The sequence below is a fragment of the Manacus candei genome, unplaced genomic scaffold (genome assembly GCF_025592945.1).
Source record: "Manacus candei isolate 608988 ecotype Guabito, Panama unplaced genomic scaffold, ASM2559294v1 h1tg000024l, whole genome shotgun sequence".
NCBI classification, from domain to species: domain Eukaryota; kingdom Metazoa; phylum Chordata; class Aves; order Passeriformes; family Pipridae; genus Manacus; species Manacus candei.
Window position 1 is genome coordinate 4,018,094 of NW_026138072.1, and position 22,455 is coordinate 4,040,548.

The 22,455-nt window shown below is 43.3% G+C and overlaps 2 protein-coding genes and 1 long non-coding RNA gene across 10 annotated transcripts in view; 1 reads left to right on the forward strand and 2 right to left on the reverse strand.

Annotated features, from left to right (window-relative positions):
* Positions 1–366: 366 nt before the first annotated feature.
* GCNT4 (glucosaminyl (N-acetyl) transferase 4) lies at positions 367–18,370 on the reverse strand. Of its 6 annotated transcripts, none has more exons than XM_051788195.1 (4): positions 18,191–18,370; positions 14,025–14,231; positions 11,646–11,721; positions 367–3,896 (listed from the first exon to the last, which is right to left on the reverse strand). In XM_051788195.1, exons 3-4 carry the CDS (start codon positions 11,651–11,653, stop codon positions 2,528–2,530), a joined length of 1,377 nt encoding a protein of 458 aa, XP_051644155.1. In that variant the 5' UTR covers positions 11,654–11,721; positions 14,025–14,231; positions 18,191–18,370; the 3' UTR covers positions 367–2,527. The 6 variants fall into 6 exon arrangements, with proteins under 6 accessions (XP_051644155.1, XP_051644156.1, XP_051644158.1 ...); XM_051788196.1 differs by lacking the exon at positions 18,191–18,370 and adding an exon at positions 16,278–16,435; XM_051788198.1 differs by lacking the exon at positions 11,646–11,721 and having other exon boundaries at positions 18,191–18,366.
* LOC127471384 (uncharacterized) lies at positions 6,223–7,519 on the forward strand. The gene is made up of 3 exons (XR_007904635.1): positions 6,223–6,319; positions 7,077–7,156; positions 7,340–7,519. It is a non-coding gene; the product is annotated as an uncharacterized LOC127471384 (long non-coding RNA).
* Positions 18,371–21,112: 2,742 nt separating the features above from the next.
* Positions 21,113–22,455, reverse strand: part of ANKRD31 (ankyrin repeat domain 31) — a 62,674-nt gene continuing 61,331 nt past the window's right edge. For all 3 annotated transcript variants that reach the window (XM_051788142.1, XM_051788141.1, XM_051788143.1), the window contains one exon: positions 21,113–21,915. In XM_051788142.1, coding sequence (XP_051644102.1) covers positions 21,764–21,915 — 152 coding nt within the window. In that variant the 3' untranslated portion in view covers positions 21,113–21,763. The remainder of the gene's footprint in view (positions 21,916–22,455) is intronic.

Sequence of the window (22,455 nt, forward strand, 5' to 3'; positions counted from 1 at the left end):
TGCCATGATCTAGTAAATGGACTGGATTTGGACCAAGGGTTGGACTCGATGATCTCGGAGGTCTTTTCCAACCCAATCGATTCTATGATTCTATCTAGAATTCATTAGAAAATCAGAACTTCATAAAGTTGCAGCAGTGTCTGTACAACTTCTACTTTCACATCTAGCAAACATATTGCTGTAATGCATGATGCTGCCTCACATTGTGCCACATCCGCATCCTCTTCCCTACGACCTCAGAAGGATGAGCTGCCTTATTCCAAACTAGTTAAATGACAGGTATCATTAAACCCAGTTCAACTAAAGTAGCACAAAGTTCCATCTTGATTAAAATTATATACTTCAGTAAAGTTTATTGTGCTGGTGAATTATATTTATAAATTTATTGCAGGTCAAACAACTCCAATTAAACACGAATGGGTGTGTGTGTACATACATACATAAAGCCAGTTTAACTAAATACAAAATTTTAAATATATCATTAACCATGGGTTTATGGGCACAGAAAGCTGTAGCTTGGCCCTAACATTCTCTTTTATTAACCTTTTTACCACATGGGGACTGTATTTATATACAAGTACTAATGTATGAATCTGTAAATACTATCAATATTTCATTTTCTACAAAGTGTCTACAAATTACATCAAGCCAGGACAGCCCTAGGTAGACATGGCAAGTCACTTAAGTAAGCAACACAGACTTTAAAAGTAATCCCCATTTATTTCAGAAACAATATATTAAAGAAATATGTGACCTGTACCCACAGATTCCATAAATAGTTTGATATACAATTAGTATTGTGCAACCAACTCACAAGACCCACAGGTTCCAAAGTGCTTAGTAAAATAATAGAAGATTGTGGTTCCCATTTTACAGCTGGAACAGCTGAAACAGAAAACTCACGTGGTTTGTCTGAGGTCTTATTGAAAATCAGTGTCACAAATGTGGGAAAAGGCCTGAGACTCCTGACTCTCAAACCAGCCTTAAGCCACAGATGACTTGGCAGTGACTAAATTTATAAACAGAAGGTGAGAGCAAAAAGTGACTTGGTTCTTTCAGATCAAATAAGGAGCACGGATATGAGACATGATCATTACTGCAGCAATTTGTAGAACAGTAAGGCCAGATGTCCTGAAGTCACTCATGGGAAGAGGCCCCATAATAAAAGACAGATGGCTAGAAAGAAGACAGTGGCATGGAGAAAGCTAGACCCCAGGGTCCACTGGAACCACCAAAACTGAACTTCTGGCAGAGCAGTATTCCAGGGAAATCCCCAAAATGCCAAGTGGCATTTCTAAGTTGCAAGGGTTTCTGCAGAGACCCCTACACTAGCAAACACTTCCTGCATGCTGTAGCATGAGAAGCACATCTGCGAGGAGGCTCCAGAGACACTTCACTATCTGAAGATCTGGGAGGGCCACGGTAAGCAGGGGCTGTTGGAAAATACTTGCTCTACAGCTAAACTAGGCCTCATTCAGGCTCCTGTCAGCCTGGGATCGTGGTGGCACAAAGCCATGGACTTGCACAGAAAGACACTTCTACACGGGGTCATAATTTCTGCAATATGGCTATTCTTATGGTTACTGCTCAACTTTGCACGTTCTGCACTTCAACATAGCACCACACTGCTCAACACTGACTAGAAATAGCACTTGTTATCCACTATGTATAGATTGGGATTTCACAGAAGGATATTTCTATGGGCAGAGATAGAAATGAAGATTGATCTCTTTTGGCGTGGATTCTACTCTAAGGGGCTGCAGAGACTGCCCTTAGAACACACTTGTAACTTTGAAGAATAACATCGCACAATTCTGTTTCAACCAACTGTCACAGATTCCATAGCATTGCACAGCAATGCTGAGCACATGCTTCACAAAAGGAAAAGCAACGCACAGGTGAGTTGGGAGAAGAGAACAATGCTACAGACAATGCAGCACACAGGGATCTTCTTTCCCTTATATCATCCAGTCACGTTCACATTGCAAAGATCTGTGCAGCTCCCACAGATGAGAAGTTTGAAACTTCAGGTGAGGTCACATGGCTCATTTGGTGTCATGCTGATCTCTTGGTTTTGTCTGTGAGATGGGCACTTGCAGTTTTCCTGAGGCAGCAGACACAGAGGTCTTTGTTTCATTCCTTTAGGAAAAGTAAAAGTGAAGGAAAAGGGGACAGGCAGACAGACGTGCTGGAGTTTCTTATGAAAGACACAAACACACTTGAAGTAAAACACATTTCTGAAATACTCCTTTGGGACAAACAATGCCACAGCCTCCAAAAGAAAATTTCACCTCTCAGAATCACCCTGAAGAACAATTACAGGTTTATTGTGGCAAGTTACAAAACAATTAATCAGAGAGTCATAACTTCTCATAAATAAACAGCCAGGCACCTGGCTCTCCAGGGGCTTGAACTTTATACAGAATGGATGTTTTGCTCACTGACATCCTGCAGCAGACAAGGCGGAGGAACTGTAGGTGCTGTGCTACAGCAGGACACGGCAAGGACAGCAGAGAGCACAGTGCTGCTATAGCAAGGCATTCGTAGAACTTAAGTGCAGAAAGCGTTTGTCAGAGGACAAATGTACCCACTCCTTCTGTTGTTCTGCCACTTTTTCAGCCAAGCATTTTACCAGAACAGGGTCTACTTTGGAGTCAATCTTGTTGGCGAACCAGTGCCCATAATTCAGGAGCCATCTTAATTCTCCAGCCCCGTAGATGCAAACACTGCGAAGGTGGGTGCCAGTGCATGGAGGATACAAATAATCTTCAAGATAATTCCATTTCACCAGACGAGTTTTGCTTTGTAAGTCTGTTATGTCCTGAGATGACCTTGGAACTTCCCCAGGGACCCCAGGAACACGTACAAGAGTGGCCCAGAAATGTTCATCTGGAGAGTATGTGTCCCTTGACCACTCAAAAAAATCTTTTGCGAGTGAGCTTTCAAGTGTATATTGAATAAATTCTCGACTTAAAACAAAATAGGCACTGCCTACAAATACTTCAATATTGTGAGGCGGCGGATTCTTGGAAATGTTGGTTTTTACAGGCATCTGCATGTATTCATAAGGCACTTTCATAAGTTCATAGTGATAAGTAAATCGTTCTCTTTTGCTACTGCTTGGCTTTGTAGTTTCCAGCATGTTTCCTCCACCAAGTTTCTTCAGTTCAGCGACCAACTCGAAATTTGACCTCAAAGGGAAATCTTGACCACACAAATTGATAACATACTTCCAAGGGACTGGAGAGCCCATCAAATCAGACAAACAATTGAAATCTGCTTGCAGACGTGAAATATGTGCATAGTCCACTGTCTCCAACTTTGACGCAATGAAAATATTTGGGAAACATTTAGCCAGATTTTTCAAAGCAGATTTGAAACTTCTTGCTGCTTTTTCATCATAATGGATGCAGTAAATATTTTGATGACTGTACAATGAATGTATGAGCCTTTCTACCATTACAGCATCTTTGTGAACAACCAAAGAATAGGCAATTGGAAAACTCTCCTCCTCTGGAGAAACAGGTTTTAGGTGGTATTTCCTAAGAGAACGATACACATGGCAATCACTTGTCATTGCTGCAACATCTTCATCAGCTAAGTCAACTATTTCTTTTCTTCTTATCTCTAAACTCTTGCCAATTTCATGAGGATCTTGTTCATATATAGATGAACAATTAATTTCATAGTGGAACACATTTCTAGGATATGAATACCTGTTTCTAACATAAGAAGAAGTGCTTAAGAAGTGCTCAACCAAGTAAATGCCCTTAGAAGGAAAAAAGTGTCTTTCAACATGGAGGATCTTCAACAGTGCAATCAACCACCCAGTAACACAAAGGATCAGGATGTTCCTTTGTGAGGGGCATGTGTAGGGCCACTTTCGTCTCTTCATTCTGCAAGAAAAGAGAGACATGGAGTTATTTTAAATCAGAAAGAAATCATCAGAGACAATTCCAACTTCTAAGAAAGACATGCACACATGAGTCAGCCTACACCATAAACACCACCTTATCAGGATAGGGCACTGGTAATCCACAGTTTCTTCTTAATCATCATTTTAAAATTTCATTCCCCTGAATTAGCTGATTGAAGACAATAAACTTAAAAAACAACTTGGATTTAAGATGATTTCCAGCTGAATAAGAGTGTTGGAACAAGGCTCCTACTGTTTCCTTTCCAAACCTTTTTTAAATTTCTAATGAGTAACAAACTGAAGTACAGCAATCCCTGAATTGGCATGAACATCACTGTCCTATACGTGAGTAGGAAGGATTGTTTCTTTTTCTGAGTAACTATAAGGGGTTCAACAGGAGCAGCACTGGGATCTCTTTTGAATTTGCAAAGAATGTGTGCTTAATGGTAGATATTAGCATTTTAAAAAAATAAAGCATGGAACTGAAAGCTTCAGAATTCAAGCAGGTCATTCTCATTCTCTCTAACACTGGAGCCAGCTCATAAAAATGTCCAAGGAGATATGAATTTCTTTCCTGTCCTCACCCAACAGGATCTGGCAAGTCCAAAGTCCTTCCTTGGTTCAGGTTTCTCCTGGAAAATAGTGCTAACTTGCCCTTAAGAAAGAGGTGGATGAATACACAATATTTTCATCCACTGGTATGAACATATAATGAATACAACCTTTAGAAAATAGAAGAGGTAGCAGTGAACAGTACCACACTTATCCTGCTCTCTGCCATGTGACACAACCTTTGATCTGACTGCAAAAACACATGGCCCTTTTCATACAGCAGGTCATTTAATAACACTCCTGTGTAGCAAGTTAACTAAGGTATTAGTTAATCATAATAACCATAATAAAAGCTAAATACAGAGATCCTCTTTTGATACAGGTTTGCTTTAATGGTTGAGTGCTGAATACTGAGCAAGCAACATTGTTGCTATCCCTGAATTAACATCAGACCAGAATTATATACAATCCAGCTTTAAACTAAGCTCTACTTCGTCTTTACATTGAACATCTTCCAGTACTCTCTTTTGAATAAAAGCTGTTCCAGAATGCTTCAGAGTCAATAAAAGGTAAGGCCAGCAGAAGTGGCTCAGATGCCTGAAGATCCCACATATGCACGTAAAACCAAGTACTGAGGTGTGCATGCAAACATACTGCAAGACTAACTTGGGCATCTTTAGCATTTGCATAAATGTCAGGTCTTGCAAGCTGTAAGTTCATTTAAATAGCAGCCTGTCAAGGCAGAGCTGCTTCATTAGTCTGTTCTCCCTGACCTTAGCTTTCCCTGTGTATCTTTGTCCTTGATATTTCTCTTCTGGGGCAAGGGAAAGGAGGAGGAAATGTCATCTCCTTGTTTCACCTAGAAGTGCCAGGTGCAGACCAGGGTAAGCCAACATTTACCTATTTTGTAGAAACCAAAGCTCAGCAGCTCTCTGTAGGTTTTACAAACAGTCTCCAGGTAAGAAAGAAAAAAACCAGATCTATCTCATAGAATCATAGAATGGTTTGAGTTGGAAGGGATCTTAAATATCACCTCATTCCAACCCCCCCGGCCACTGGCAGGGGGATTGCCAACCTTCCACTAGACCTTGAACTCTTCCAGGAATGGGGAATCCACAACTTCTCCAGGCAACCTGTTCCAGTGCCTCAGCATCCTCACAGTGAAGTGAGGTGTTCATATCCCCATGAAGCTAACAATCCCACCTTCCCCTTTAGCCAGTACGTGCTTTCCTTCACATCTTCTCCAAACTTATCCCAGTCCAATGTCTAATCTGGATCTCTCCTTTACCTACTTCCTTCCTTTATCCGTGTTCCTGGAGAAAAGTCACTCTCAAAAGCTGCTCCTAACCAAAGGTAGGTTTTCAGCCATATGACAAAAGCCCTGTAGAGGGGAACACAGCTAACCTGCCCATATTTTTTTCTTTGGAGGGAGAAGACCTGTGTGGTGTGACCTTTTTGTGAACCCCACCCTGTGCGTCCGCTGAGTGATCTCCCTGGCTACGAAGGACAACACCTACCAGTCCTGGCTGGACAGCGACTGCCTAACCCAAGGAGCAAATCTTCTCTTATTCTCTCCTTCAAAAAGGTGAGTCTGGAGAAAGAAAAAGGAGGGGAAAAAACCAACACAGCCTCCACTGCTCCAAAGCCTCTTTATCTATGGCCTGCCTCAACCCAGTGCCAAACATTCTGTTGCTACTAAACCAAACAAAGCCATAGAATCTTAGAATGTCCTGAGTTGGAAGGTACTCACAAGGATCATCGAAGTCCAGCTCCTGGTCCTGCAGAGGACACCCCAAAAATCACACCACGCCCCTCGGAGTGTTGTCCAAAAGCTTCTTGAACTCAGAGAGGGTTGGTGCTGTGACCACTTCCCTGGGGAGCCTGTTCCAGGGCCCAACCACCCACTGGGTGAAAAATCTTTTCCTTATATTTAACCTAACCCTTCCCCCTGACACAGTTTCATGCCATTCCCTCCCTGGGTCCTGTCACTGGTCACCACAGAGAAGAGATCAGTGCCTGCCCCTCCTCTTCCCCTCCAAAGAAACCTGTAGGCCGCAATGAGGTCTCCCCTCAGTCTCCTCCAGGCTGAACACCCCAAGTGACCTCAGCTGCTCCTTATACAGCTTCCCCTCAAGGCCCTTCACCATCTTCGTTGTCCTCCTTTGGACATTCTCTAAGAGCTCAATATCTTTCTTATATTGTGGTGCCCAAAACTGCACACAATGTTCAAGGTGAGGCCACCCCAGTGCAGAGCAGAGCGGGACAATCCCCTCCCTTGACTGGCTGGCGATGCTTTGCCTGATGCCCCCCAGGACACGGTTGGCCCTCCTGGCTGCCAGGGCACTGCTGACTCAGATTCAACTTGCCATCAACCAGGACTCCCAGGTTCCTTTGCATGGGGCTGCTCTCCCAGACTTTTGTATCCCAGTCTGTCTGTACATCCAGGGTTGCCCCATCCCAGGTGCAGAATCTGGCACTTTCCCTTTTTCAATTTCATATGGTTGGTGATTGCCCAGTCCTCTAATTTGTTGAGGTCTCTCTGCAGGGCCTCCTGGCCTTCAACAGCCCCTCCCAATTTAGTGACCAAGTTTACCTGTATCCTTTCCAGTCCTGTATCCAAGTCATTTATGAAGATGTTGAAGAGCACTGGCCCTAAGATGGAGCTCTGTGGAACCCCACTAGTGACAGGTCACAAGCCTGATGTTACCCCACTCACTGTAACCCTTTGTGCCCTTTGTACCATCAGCCAGTTGCTCACGTGTTTATCCAGCTGTGTGCTGGACATTTTGTCCAAAAGTATACTGTGAGAGACAGTATCAAAAGCTTTACTGAAATCCAGAAAGATTACATCAATTGGCTTCCCTTGATCAGGTGGGTTACCTCATCAAAAAAGGGAATTAAGTTTGTCAAGGAGGACCTTCCCCTCATGAACGCGTGCTGGCTGTGACTGATGACTGCATTGTCTTTCAGGTATTTTTTAATAACTCACAGCATAATCTTCTCCATAATTCAATCAGGCGCTGAAGTGAGACCAACAGGCCTGTAGTTACCAGGGTCATCCCTCTTGCCTTGAAGAAATTCTTCCTGATATCCAACCTGAATTTTCCCTGGCACAGCTTGAGGTCATTTCCTCTTACCCTGTCACTAGTTGTGTGGGAGAAGAGGCCAACTCCCACCATGGCACAGCCTCCTTTCAAGTAGTTGGAGAGAGTGATAAGATCTCCCCCGAGCCTTCTCTTTTCCAGGCTAAATACTCCAGCTCCCTCAGCCACTCCTCAAGGGACTTTCTAGACCCTTCAACAGCTTTGTTGCCCTTCTAAATCATTTGACTCTCACCAGGATAAAGTTAATTTCTGCAAAAGACTGGGATTTCCTGAGGAACAGTGTATGACCAGGGAATTAAATCCCGTGGGACAGAAGTGCCACTGCAAATCTCAGCAGGTTTTAACTCAAGTGCAAAATATTTATTTCTTACCACATGCAGCTCTCAGAGCCCTAATGAAACATAGACGTTCTCTCCAGAGGAGCAGGAAATGGATGAATGTGGCAGATGAAAACAGGAACTTATACCTACCCAAAGCACCTATCTTGGGTAGCACTGACCAGATGTTAACTCCAGTTATCCTGCCCATGCAAATTTTTTCCTCAGGTGATGCCATACAGAGCACCAAAGTTCCATCTTTTGCACAAAGATTTTATATTATGATTTTATATTATAAGCTTGGCATTGTCTTGTCTTTTCTATATGCAAGAAGACTCCTGAGATATATTTGCATGGCTCAGGACTCGAGGAGGGCAGGAGCCCCAGGTCTTCATCTGGCATAAGACTTCTGACCAGATTCTCACCAGGTTATACAGCCCTTTCATGAACTCTGACTCCCAGGGAAATCCTCCTCTCCTGCTTCTGCACCACACTATTGCTAAACTTCTCAGATTTTACCCTCTTCAAGCTGGCCAACAAACACATGCATTTGTATCAGTCTGATTAACAGACCCATTATCAATTTGTTACATCAAAAAATCTGCATTTCCCTTGTCATGAGCACTGTAATGCAAGACATACAAAAAAAAATTCAAAAATCTGGGAAGTGTCTCCCCCTTCACAAGTGCTGCTAACACTGAGAGAAGATGAATGAAAGCAAAGCATCCATCCCTCAAGCACTGACTACAGCTCTTAGCCTCTCAAAGATCATGCCCTCAATTGCAAAGATCACTGTGTCAAAGGTTACTTAATTCATAAAGCCATGCACACTGCTCAGGATTCAATTGCAAAATGAAAATGGGTGAAGTTTTTGGGAAGAGGAGGAAATCCTGCTCAGGCTTCAGGTAGGAGCACAGAATGGTGGCTGGGAAGTGGCCCAGCTAAAAGCTTCCAGTCATGAACAGCAGGTGTTAATTGCAACTCTTCTGATTGAGAGCAAGGCTCTAGTGTGCCTTCTGCAATACTGAAGTTTAAAAGGGTTAAGCAAAGGTCAGGTGTGCTGCTAACTCACATGCAGTCTAGTTACAAAACCCTGAACATCCTGTTCTACAAGCCACATGAAAAACTGATTGCATTTCACTGGCACTCCCAAAAAACATGTGCATTGCCTCAAGTCAATGTATTTCTTTCAAACTCTATAGAAACACTTCTTATTTCGGGATTTTTTGTTTAAACTGAACTAAGTCCTAAAAGAAATTCAGTTTTGAATGAGAACAAAGTATTAGAGATGGCAACAATCTATACTTTGGTTTGTTCTACAGGTTAGGGGGTTTTTGTCAAAATTAAGGTGGATTAGAGCAATGTTTTCTTCTTCATTTGCATTTTTTCACAATTAAAAAGAATGTTCTTTTCTGTAAAAATTTGTAGAAGTGGCAATCCTGGCCTCCAAGGCAGACCCCAAGAGGGAATGATGATCTGCCTGCCAAAAAAACTGTTCTGCAGTTTCACCTGCATACTCAGTAATTTTTGTTGGATTGTGATCTAAACACACTGGCTAAGGCCACTGTGCACTATCACAGAGGTATTAAGGTTATTGCAATATTGAAGTTTATGACTCCTATGTTGTTTAATTTGTATTACTAATAGTTCCATAACATTGAATATCTAAGATGCTGTGGAAACAATACCAATCACTGTAAACTAGATTTAAATTGTTTTTGAGTGTGCCCATCTGAAGTTTCACTGTATTTACTAAACTGTTGAAAAGTGAACCTTATAAACTGTTGCATCTTCTCAGTGCTATGTGGACAAAGAAATTGTTGCAGGTCAGCTGGTGAACTACCTATCTGGACAACATAGGATACCTCATACCAGTCCAGGATATGTTCCCTGGGGGGAAGTAGACCACAAATACACAAAAAGGAATGGAGAGAAGCCGTGTCCACCTCCCTGTAAGCCCAAAGCCCCTTATAATTAAAATAGGAGTTGCTGATGCTGTTCAGTGGATGAAGAACAGAACAGTCAGATATTAACTGCCTGAAATTGCACATTATGAGTTGTGGTGGTCCAAATTTCTGCTCTGAACAGCCTCTTGTGTGCACATAAATTAATTTATCTGGAATAGCATTTAAAAAAAAAATTCCTTCAGAGTAAAATCAAGTTTAAAGCAGCACTCCTACTGAGAAACCATATAACCACTTTTATTATGTATAAGTATATATGTATAACCATCATACATTATTTCATAGAATCACAGAAATACAGAATTACTTGGGTTGGAAGGGACCTTTAGTGGTCATCTAGTCCAACTTTCCTACCATGGGCAGGGACATTTCCAGTAGACTGCTTGTCGTTGTCCCACCACATCTAGATATATTTTATGTCAGGGAGCAGAACCCAATGTGGTTAAACTACCCAGACCACTTCTAGATTTTGCCTTGGAAGAAACCAGCGGAGAACGTGTTCTGTATCCTGGTCATTCTACCACACACATAAGACACACCTCACCCAGACTAACTATCTGAAGTCCCTTTGCAGTTGGTGGAAAGATACAAGGAGCTGCAAAGGATCATCAATTTGTCTGTGAGATGGACTGGATGAAGCATTCCTGGGAAAGTCTTGGCCCCAGCAACCAGGAGAGAGGAAAAGAGCCCAGCTTCTGCACCATGACTGCAAGCTCTGCCAGCTCTGCTTGTGATGGCACAGCTTTGTGGTACTTCCAACATGAAGTATTCTGGGGATAGCAGCATTGCACCCATCCCGATCCTCTGCCAGGAACACCCCAGCATCTCCTCCATCCCAGAGTGGCACTCAGAAGCAACGGAGAAAAGCCAGCATGAAAGCTGATCTGGCCAGCAGAAGTCTGAGTAAGCCCAGAAAATCAAGTTCCTGCTTGATTCTAACCTTCAATGGCTCATATGCACCAGCGCTGCAGCGGCTTCAGCCCTCTTTGAGGCCACCCATCTGTATAGGTTTAAGGAGGCACTTGAGCAACTCAGAGGAATGGACAGGTTCCCTTCTTCAGCACAGCAAAACTGGCAGGCTTTGGGCTCACACTGCCTCTCTGAAGGCATGCTTCTACTTTACTAAGACCCTAATGATTTACATATGAAGAGCCCTGGTTCCTGAGAGAGACCAAGGCTTTACTGCAGCTCCTCACACTACTATTTTTGCTGTTTTCATCAACTCAGCTTACCCAGAGCAACAGCAACTCCCAGTCTATGCAACTTAGTGATGCCAATGTCATTCTTGCACAAGAGGAGTCTACAGCTCCCTTCACCCTGAGCAGGAACAAACTACCAACTCACATTGCTCTTGCTCTGCATGGCAAGTCTCACTTGTGGTCTGCACAGTACAGAGGTGTTCCTAGTTTGTCTATATTCAGAGCACACTGATTTATTAACAGCTTGTGAACTACTTTGTTTGAGACATGATCTCTCCTAATGTGTAGACCTACTGAATTTATACTACTTCTTTTCTACTTTATCATTACCCATCAAAGACATCTGTGACTCTCTAGAGATGCCACTATCAGTGGGAATAGGGATTCTTGAAAAGTTCAAGCTGTGAGTAGTCAGTGCTCTCTCCTCAGTGGTTCTGAAATGCACAGTACTCTCTATGAATGTTGTCGTGAGGCAAACTACTTCCGTGCTCACCATGGAGTAAGAGTTAAGTGAAAAGGTCAAGTATGAATGCAAGTCTGTGGAAGGAGAGGGAACCGGGAGAGTGGATGCAGGGGAGCAGGAGTGCTCTTACCCCACCATGTGATTCTCTCTTGCATGCAGAAGCCCTTCTGCCTAAGAACAGCATGAACCAAGCTCCTTGCTGTCACCTAGGTTAAAAAAATACAAAGGGAATGGATATTGAGAAGAGCAGGAGCATCAGAACAGAGGTTGGGAAATTATGAAGGAGGAGAATGGAAGAACGGAGGGTAAGTGCTTTCATGTAGGTAGCATTAACAACAACAATAAAAATCAAAGCAGCAGAACAGGTGCTTTCTCCAACTCACTCATCACTCAAAGGCACCTGAGGAATAACCAATGTTTACACTTTTTCTTGGAAACCAGGTCACAGTGTATTTCAGCAACCAATACCATTACTACATAACACCGGGAACTATGGGAACAATTCCCTCTCCTCCAGGCAAAAACACTTTGGGAAAGTTCTCCCTGATAAAATATCTCTGTTTGCTTAATACACACCTGCTCACACAGCAGTGCAAACTTGACATGTTTGCATGACCAGCTCTATGGAAAGATGTAGTTAGTTCCTTCTGTTTTTCCCTCTGGCCTATACAAGACCCTCTGGGTCTTGAGGGATCTCTGGAAAAGGTAGAGAGGCACTGTTCCTGGGAAGCTGGTGAAGAGGAAAAGTAATCATGTGCTTTACTAAGCAATTTATTTTATTTTATTTTTAGTGAACTGTCTGACTGAATTAAACTTTTAACACTACTTGATTATTCAATGGTGCTAGCTGGAAAAGTTAATTTATTAATGGGCTGGTTTTTACTGCTGTTAGCTGGTTATTTCCATTGCAAAATTATCTATTGATAGGGATCATGGGATTTCTGTAGGAATACCTTTTATTGGCATTAAATCTAAATCAGTTGATTCTATCAAGTTTGTCTGGTTTTCTACCCTCTTCCTCTGCATTGGAGCCTCAGCCTATGTCCCTGTAACATGGACACTCACTACCAGCCTTGTTTTGGCTTGCCTGTTTGATGTACTACTTAGATATTCTCTAAATGATGCACAACTAAATAACTAAGTAACTACTATTGTTTAACATACTTAATTGCAAGATGTGGAAAAATACGTCATTACTTTTAGACCCCACCCTAACTAAATGATAAGTCTGCCAATTTTAAGACCCTGAATACTTAAAACAACACAGTGTCACCAGGAAAATAAAATTTACAGTTTAACACAGCCTGGTTTTTGCTTCTGGAAGAGGAAAGACAGGTTCTACCACATACATGGGAAACACGGGTTCAGCAAAGATTTGGCAATTATGAGTATCACACCAGAGTTTGTCCTAGTGCTAAGCATGAGGACTCTTCATTGCACAGGATACACAGATCTGTGTTTCCTAAAAGAACCTGCTGAGCACATAGTAAGTTGCTTTGCTTGTCTGTCTGCTACTCAGTCACAACTCTTTGTATGCTCTTTAGAAAAGACCAAATGCTCTTTTCCAGTTGTCTTCAATGGCGATCCCCATAATTTCAGTAAAATATCTTACATTAATTCCTGCATGCCCATGTCTCAGATATATGCTGAGGTAAAGAAAGTCTGTGTCTCTACTCTTTGCTTAGGAGAAGAGGTAAGCAACTTCTGTAGGGTCATGCAAGAAGACAAGAGAGATGTAACCTGCTTCCTCTGCATCCCCAACTAAACTGACCTGTTTTACAATAACTTTTGATGGAAGCTGTTCTGGTGAAGGCCTGAAAAGAAAAAGTCTCTCAGCAAATCACTTGGTACATCACATAGTACTTTGTCCTGCCAGTCTGAGGATTTGCAGCCCTCTTAAAGTTAGAAAGTGTTAAGAATGCCCAGAGATAGTCAGTCCTGAAAATTTCCAAGCCTGATTGCTTATACATTGAGTATTTAAATGCTCTTGACTTCTTGAAACGGGAGTATTCATGCTTACCAAGGATTTAGTGTACTATAAAGCCAGCAGTCAAGGAAAAAAAAAACAACACATACTTCAGCAAATAGAGTTTACTCCCTTCTAACTCACGGCAATCTGGAGTTTAACAGCTTTGTTCTGACTCATACAGGAGTTTAAAGCAATACTACTACAGTGGAGAGAGGGTTAACTTTTACTCCTAAGCTATAGTATAACAAAAAAATAAGACCCAAAGGGCCAGAACCTGTATTCGTTGGCAAGGAGAAGCACTTTAAAAGAGGGTGGAAGTTTCCTGTTAGACAGGAAGACAGGAGAAACTGCACCACACTGCAGAAAAGCTCCCATTAAGAGCTCAAAACATTTCTCCATTTCCTTCACCTCTCCACTAAGCTGCCTGCAGACTCTCTGCAAACTCCTTGCTGTAAATCACCCTCTTTGAGTCAATTCCCCCCGCCAAAGTCACAGCTTGTCACATCAGCAAGATCGTTTCATGGAGGGCTGCAGACCTACCTCCTGGACTTTGCTGTGTTCTCTTCCCCTTGCAGAGCTCTTTAGGATGCTCTGCCCCAGGATATCAGCACAGGCACATCCAGCTTGGTGGGTGAGCGAAGTCCTGGTGTCTGCTTCATCCTGCCACTGCCCACAGCCTTCACCATCATCAGTGTTTCAAGCGCGTATGAAGCCGGATGTACAGAAGTAGTAGGGATGACATTGTTTCTTGCACAAATTACAAAAGAAAATTGTAAAAGTTAGCTGAAAAATAGTGAGCATCAAGGCTTTCTATGAAAAGCTGTGGAAGACATTATCTGTATAAGAACCTGTAGTGGGTTGACCCTGGCTGGACACCAGGTACCCACCAAGGTTGCTCTATTGCTTCCCTCTGCAGCTGGACAGGGGAGAGAAAATATAACTAAGGGTTTATGGCTTGAGACAAGGACCAGAAGAAGCCCCTTGTATCCTTGGCATCAACTACCTCAGGAGAGAGTACTCCAAGAATCCAAAGAGCTATCGATAGGCTTTTGGTGTAGCTACTCTGAATACAGACAAGATCAAACAATTAGGTACCCTGCCTGGCCTCTCAGAAGATTCCTTCATCATGAGATTGCTGCAAGTCGAAGACCAGCAAGTGCCAGTTGCTACCAGAGCAGTGCACCAGCAGAAATCATACCAACCAAGACTCCATAATTCCCGTCTATAAGCTAATTTGTCAACTGGAGAGCCAAGGAGTGCTCAGCAGGACTTGCTCACCCTTTAACAGCCCCATATGGTCCATGTAAAAGTCTAATGGAGAGTGGAGACAGTAGACTATTGTGGCCTGAATGAAGTCACGCTGCCTCTGAGTGCTGGTGTGCCAGACACAGGCAAAGCATCTAGCAGCTTCTCACACAAACCACCCCAGTATTCCCCCCACCACTACCAAAACCTGGTCACACAAACCCAACACAGAATCCTATATCTTTGTTTATCCACATAGCATTTCTAAGCACCAAGAAGGTAGGGAGAAAAAAAGAAGGTAAGGAGAAAAAAAAAAACAAAACAAAAAACTAAAAAACCAGATCAATCAAAGCAACCTACTTTCCTCTACAGCACGCTGAAGAGGACTTGGGGATAGGCAGGAAAGCACTGAGATGTGAGGAGTTTTTGTCAAAAGCCTCACCAATAAGATGAGCATGGTACTTCAGGTACTGAGACCTCAGGTCTTGGAGGTCTTGCTCCTTTCACAAATTAAATAGCTCTGACACTAAGCCAAGATCAGAAATTTGGGCTACTGTTCTGAGACCCACAACCCTGGTGATACTCCCTGAAATTCTGCTTGGATACGATGATCCGCATTGCAAGTTCGCCTGCGCGTAAGTACTTTATATGGTATACAATGTCTCCTTCACGACAAGAAATACATTTTTAGGCTATTATACCTAACTTTTCTGTGTATAATGGTTATAGAGAAATCTGAGGAACTAAACACTGTACTAATTGCATATACAATAAACAATTATCACAGTATTTTCCCTCAAGAAAAGCAGAGCAGCAGTAACCCCTCTCCATCCATATTTTGACCAAAATACTGTGCACACCAGCCTCCTCTTCATCATCAGACTTATACCCTGCACTTCTGTGGCTAGAGTAGGCTGAATTTCATAAGCTCCAAATCTCATAAGCTCCAAAGAGAGCTCAGGATCATGGGATCCTGCAGTCCTGCCTTAGCTCGATGGCCCCAGCACAGCAAAGTCATACAGAGCACAGTTTCTGGATTCCCCACTTAATATTTGGCACTCTCTGTATGCATAAGATGCCATGTGGCATGACAGTAGCTGGGTCAACATTACCTCTTCTCAGTCTGATGGTAGGGTATAGTGGCTAATTGTATCAAATGTTATTAATTTATTAAAAAAAATTAAGAACATAGAACATTTTCTGTGAGACAAAAGCTTCCAGCACATGTGAAACTGGGAAATGTCTGCAGACAGCTCTGCATCTTTTGAGTAATCTTTAGGCTGCTGACTTGTCCTTGCCTGAAGAATCAAGTATGCAGAAAGACCCCTCCCACCAAACAATAAGACACCATAAAAATGCACACAGGCCAACTGCACTCCGCAGCCAATACAAAAGGAAAAGGTCTTTGACTGGTACCAGGGTATCCTGCATGGGCCAGGGACTAGCTTCCTGACACACCAGACAAGCCACACTGTAGTTAGGTAATATGACAGAACACATTGTAGGAGGATGGGTGGGTCTCTGACGTGCTGGTATGTACCCTGTCACCTGCTTATTGATGCCTCTCTCTGGGCATGATGCAATTACAGAGCTCCTCTTTCTTCACAGCTGTCTCTCTTGTACTCAAAGCAGAGGGACCTGTGCGTTGCACATTGCAAATCCTGGTGAAGCCCTCTTCATTTTTGAGTGTTTCAGTGAGAGGTCTGATGAGGCTTGACTTGTTGACAGCTACGCAAAATGCAACTCCCTTGCTGGATTCAGCACCCTGCTGTTTATGTCATAGAAAAGAGCTTTTTATGACTCATCTGATGTATCTCTTAGTTCCTTTATCAGTATTTCCTGGAAGACCTCAAAATGCCTTCCTGTAGCTGTAACAGCTATGCAAATGCTGTAAGGTTAATTCTTCTGAACTCATCTGGACTGCTTCTAAGGAATCTCAGAGATATAGTCTCTTGCCTTTTACCAAGCATTTTTAAGGTCATCACAGACAGCCTGTTGACTTACTAGAATAATTTGCACATATTAGACCAGAAAATAGCATGCATAGTACAGGCTACGATCTACAAAATCTATAGAACCTAATGCACAAGCAGTTTTCAGTGTCTGGACCACTTTCTTGCACTCCCACTGTAATACCAGCACAAAGGTGCAGCCAATACAAGTAACTGAAGCCTGAATGTATTCCTTACCACCATTACTGCTTTTCAAAAAGTTAGAGTCCTTAAGAATTGCTCATTTATATGATGCATGTTTCAAAAAGCATTAGCCAAGTTTGTTGGCAATCTTTAAATGCCTTTGCAGCTGGGCAGCATAAAGAAAAAGATAAGAAATGGACCAAACCCCAGCAGCATCAGATATATATAAAACCAGAAACCACATCTGCACAAACGTAGTAGCATTTCACTTCCCTTTCTATGACCTTCTCAGAAAAGCTACATGCATGAAAGAACAAACCCATCCATCCCAAGATGTCACCTAAGAGTACTCAAAAGCAGATACTTGGAAACAGAACCCTTGAACACCTTTTCCACACATTCTTTCCACTTCCATTTCCTTACAGCTCAGCAGTTGCCAAAGACAGGGGTTACAACTGTCCATTTCTCATGAAATTTTGGGTTCTTCCATTCAGTCTTTTTTTAACCTACCTAAATTTTCTGACATCCAGAGACTAGAGAGTATGGGGGTGGGGGGAAACACTGTACAGCTGACTTGACCATTGTGTAAAAACCCACTTTCTCATACTTGCTTTCAACATTTTGCCCTCCAGTGTCATTTGACTGTTGTAGTTCCTAGTCGGAAAGAGAGCAAGCAGCTCTTTCCTGTTCACTGCCTCCACTATGTTACTATTAAGGACACGTGCCTCACTCAAAATGAAACAGGCTGCTTTACAGACTAGGTCTTCGGAATGAGTTAGAGGATGTTCAATGGAGCAGATGCTCACATTGGAGCACATGGATCACAGTGGAGGTTCCCCTTAAGGTCTCCTTCTTCAAACCTTACTCTGATATTAATAAATCTGTCGGCCCCATAATGAGGGAGAAGCTGCTACCGTCTCTCTTCCAGGAAAAAAAAAAAATTGTGACAGATTCTCGCTATTGTTACTCTTTGTTTCCTCACAAGGAAAAAGAGCCTTTTTCCATACTAAAGAAATGACTAAGTGCTCTTGGCACATTTAAACACAGATACAGACTAACATGTACGTTTTTAGCAACTTACTGAGAGATGAAAAAAGGCTAACATCACAACAAACCCGACCTCTGTTATCAAATCACCCTGAGTTGGTGTATAGCTCCTCGAGAGCAGCTTGTGCGGCTGCAACATCTGGGCAGCCGCCTGCCTGCGGGGGTGCGGGCAGGTGCGTGCCCGGCTCCAGGCACCCCTTGGTAAACTCTGCCTTGTGTTGCTTCCGAGATGCAAAATCACCCCGTAACTAACTTTTAAGACACACGGCGCCTTCTTACCAGAACTTTCCCGCAGCACCGCCGACGCCGGCACCGATCCTGCTCCTCCTCCTGCTGCTCCGGCCGCCTCCAGCGCCGCGCCCGGCCCGGCCCTCTCGCCCCCGCACAGCACCGCCCCGCTGCGCTCCCGCGGAGCCACAGAGCTGCTGCCGCCCTTTCCTCCTCCTCCTTCTCCTCCTCCTCCAAATTCTGCCGCCGCTGCCGAGCCTCCAAGTTTGCGCCTATGGCGAAGCCGCCGGGAGAAGGACAGGAGCTGCTGCGGCCCCAGAGCGCCGCTCCGCGCAAAAAGTTGGGGCTGAGCTCCGCGGGCCGGGCCGGGCCGGGCCGAGCCGGGCCCCCTCGCTGCCGCTGCCTCGGGACGTGCCCGCCAGCCGCGCTCTCCCCGGGGCGGATCGCGGCCGTCCCGGCTCCGAGAGGCGCGCTGTGTGCGGGGGTTGCGCGGACATGTGCGCGGCGCGGCATTTTGCTCCCTGACGTGGAGGAAAAATACGAAGGGCCGCCACCCGCCCCGCAACCTGGCGGGTAGAAGGAGGAGGAGGACGAGGAGGAGGAGACGGCGAGGGCCTCGTCGGCACCTGGGTGCGGGAGGAGCCTCCCCACCGCCCCGCCGGCGAGCGCGGCGCCGGCTCCGCGGGGGCGGAGCGGGGGAAGCGCCGCGCTGCGGGTTCGCAAACACTGCGGCCGGCGTGGGCCCGGCAACAAGACAGGACTGTGCTGGGGGGATGCCCCCGGCCCGGGCTCCTCACCCTCTCCGCGGCTGCCCCGGGAGGGCACAGTCGTGAGCAGGGCCCGGCTGCAGCCGTCCCGGGTCGCGTGGGCGCGGGGCGCCGGCGACGGCTGCAGTTCTGAACCAACAAGCTGTGGTGTAGCTTTAAACCTCTACTAAGAGTGAGATAACCTGCCGCTGCACCGGACTAGTGCAGTTCCACAGCGACTTCCAGGAAAAGGACGGTGTTTTAAGGTCAGGCAGAGCTTGCGGGCCTGTACCCCTAATACCCCGGCTCGGTGGGAAATGTGGAAACCACCACCAGAACGGAGAGCATCTGTCTGCTGCCATAGCGCAGATCGTGCAGCTGGGCACAGCTGTGGCAGCTCAGCTTAAGGGTGATAATTATTTAAGCTGCTGTGACCGAGTTACATGTGTGCTTGAACTCCCGCCACAGAAACACGTGAGTGAAATCAAAGGGACACAGATGGCGAACAACTCCCCTGTGGGTTTGCTCTGCTACAGAAACATTGGTCTAAGTGGTAAAACTTTCTCCCAGAGACAAAGCCAAAGCCTTAGTAACAACACACAAACATCCAAAAAACCCCCAAACAAAACCAAACCCACAACCGCAACCCAGAAAGGCTGAGATACAAAACACTTAAAAGTTCTTTGAATTAAGTTCCCAAGTCCCATTCCTCTGAAATGTTTTACTCTCTTCCTGTATCATGATTGTTTTCTTGATATGGACAGAAACTTAAGACTTCAAATTCCAAATCAGTTATAATATTTTCCTACTTTACTGGTTAATTGACTACTGGTGACCAGAAAAAAGGCCTGAATTTCATGTATGCAGTTGCTCATTCTCTTGACTACTTAAAGAAGGTATTTTCCTCCAGTTACTATTAAAGTTTAGAAACCAGAAAAAAAGTCTTTGTCTTTGTGTCATAATGACAAAACACTTGAAAACTGCAACTGCTTCAAGAATTTATCCAAATTCCTATGGCAACATTATTCACCCCTTCCTCCTCTCCACTCCCCACCTTAGTTGCATTTCCACCATCAAAACTCTTGCTGGTTACAGTTCATCTTTGCCTGCCAAGACAGTGCAAATGTTTTGTGCTGATCCTCTACCTAGCGTGAATTTAGCTCTCTCTTCACCTATGTCTTTCTTTCTTTTCTCTTTCCCGTGTGTTTCCCTTGCTTAACAGAGCTTCATAACAACTGGCCTGTGTTACTCAGGAGGTCTGCTTATCACATTGGTCCCCGCCGGACTTAAAATCTATGTATCTTGTGTTTTATTGTGTGTCTCCCAGCTGCTTATCTCCCTTCTCATCCCTATTCTTTCAAGTCTTCCATTCTTCTTCACTGGTATTAATCTCCTCCACTGATTTTAACTCCATTTTAGCAATAAATAAATAAATCTGTGGAAATATGAATCTGAATTTGTAGCTTTTGTTCACTGCATCATCTCTTTCTCTTTTTATTCCTCATCTGAATATTAAGAGCATCATAATGCTGGGATTTTTGTATTATTATTTGCATTTCATATCCTTTTTACTTTAGCCTGCACCATGCAAAATAAATGCTAACTCACAGCCTAGGAGTGGAGAAAAGGGCTTTACCCAATAAAAGAACTGAATTACAGAAACAGCAGGAGGGGCTGGGAGGACTGACAATCTGTTTGCCATTTGTGAGCAAAAGCTTTATTACTCTGCTGCACTTCAGATCACTAATAGCTGCCTATCTGACCTGTGATAACCAGTCATATTTTTATGCAAAAGTACACTTAAAAATATAAATTTAAACAGAGAGAACATTATGGGATAAGTTTTTCCCATCTCTTAATGGATCTTCACACTAAGAACAATATTCCAGCAGGGAGAATGGGGAATATTCACAGTTTTAAGATTTGGGGAGCAGAATCCTACATTTGCTTGTCATATTAAACCATATGTTATCAAGCTATCCTTTCTCAGGACGTTTATATTTAATATAAAAATTGAAAAAAAAACAACCAAAAAACCACTGGTAGCTTACTTTTACATATGGCATCAGTAAAAACCAGTGGTTTTCATGTAGCACTTTGCATTTTTACCTCTTTGCTCAGCTTGAATCAATTCAATTTTCTGTCACTATCTAAGGACTGCCTTAGGTCATGTAATCATGTTAATGTAATGGACCAAAATATTACTGTCAGACACTCATGGGTTTTTTACATTAATTTTATTAGACATCTTGCAACAAAGAAAAAATGTCAAACAAACATGCAATTCAGAGGTCATTTTAACAGTCAAATATTTTCTGCTTTTCAGTGTAAGTGCCATATTTGAATGAACACTTCCTTTTAAAACAACATGCCTTCAGGTTTGTTTTGCTGCTGCAGTTGTGAGACCACTCCATTTTCCTTCTGTGTGGAAATTGACCTTTACAAAATACCTGTTACTCAATAGCATTTACCTTTTTTGACTTCCAGGCCCTTTGCATTTCTTTATTCTTACAGCCCACCTATGATTGCTCATGCATCCTATGGCACAGTATTAGCTGTCTGCGTGTCAGACCCCTCTCTCTTCCCTAAACCAACTTCTCTTTAAGTTATCAACCTGGAATATAATTCATAAGTACCACTGTATAACAGTCCTCATCTATTTCCCCATTTCTTAATTTTGCAGCACAAAATTAAATATTGATAGTTATCCTTATCTGCTACTAAGTACTCCCCTGTTCCTGACTTAATCTTTCCATTCATTCCAAGTGCTGGGCAAATGATTTATCAAAATGACCGTAACAAAGCACTTAGTTCTAAAAGCGCAAGTATTTACTTCTAAGTGATGAGAAGAAAAAAAATGTTAGCACTCAAGAAGTCTTTAGAATCCAAAATCTTCACACCCTCTGTAGAAACTCCAGTGCTTTTCCATTACAGAGCATGGCAGAAACTCCTCTTTACATACCATTATTCTCTCACGGAATTGAAGAAAATGTGTCAGACTTTCCACTGAGTTAAACTGGACAGAAGAGCCTGTTGAAAATGAATGCAAATAACAGAGTGTTTATTGGAGTAATGAAAAGCAATCATTGGCACTACTTTCTAAAAAGGTGTTTGCTATTTTTTAGACCATGTAATCATTAGTGTTCCCTACAAATCTGTAACATATCCTAGGATTCTTGTGGGGAAAGACTCAGGACATCTTACCAGTATCTCTCACCCACATCCAGTAGACCTTCTGGTGCCCAGGTTGAAAAGTTAACCATCCCAGATATTTCCAGTTACATAACAGGAAAATGCAGTTTTTCTTTAGTACTGATGGAATTTCACATATTATGTCTACAAAGAGATACGCTTGGTGTACTTCCCTAAATTGAGGAGTCTCACAGGGAATACCCATCCTACAGTCCTGAAAGGACTATATAAAAAGGAAGGCATACACTCGTAGAGAAGAAATTGCAGGATTGAATAATGGGTGTTTGCAATATTTAAATATCTGCTGGACTGAATTAACTATTGCAATGAATATATTTAAGGCATTCGTGTCAGTACAAAAACCGAACTTTTTAAAAC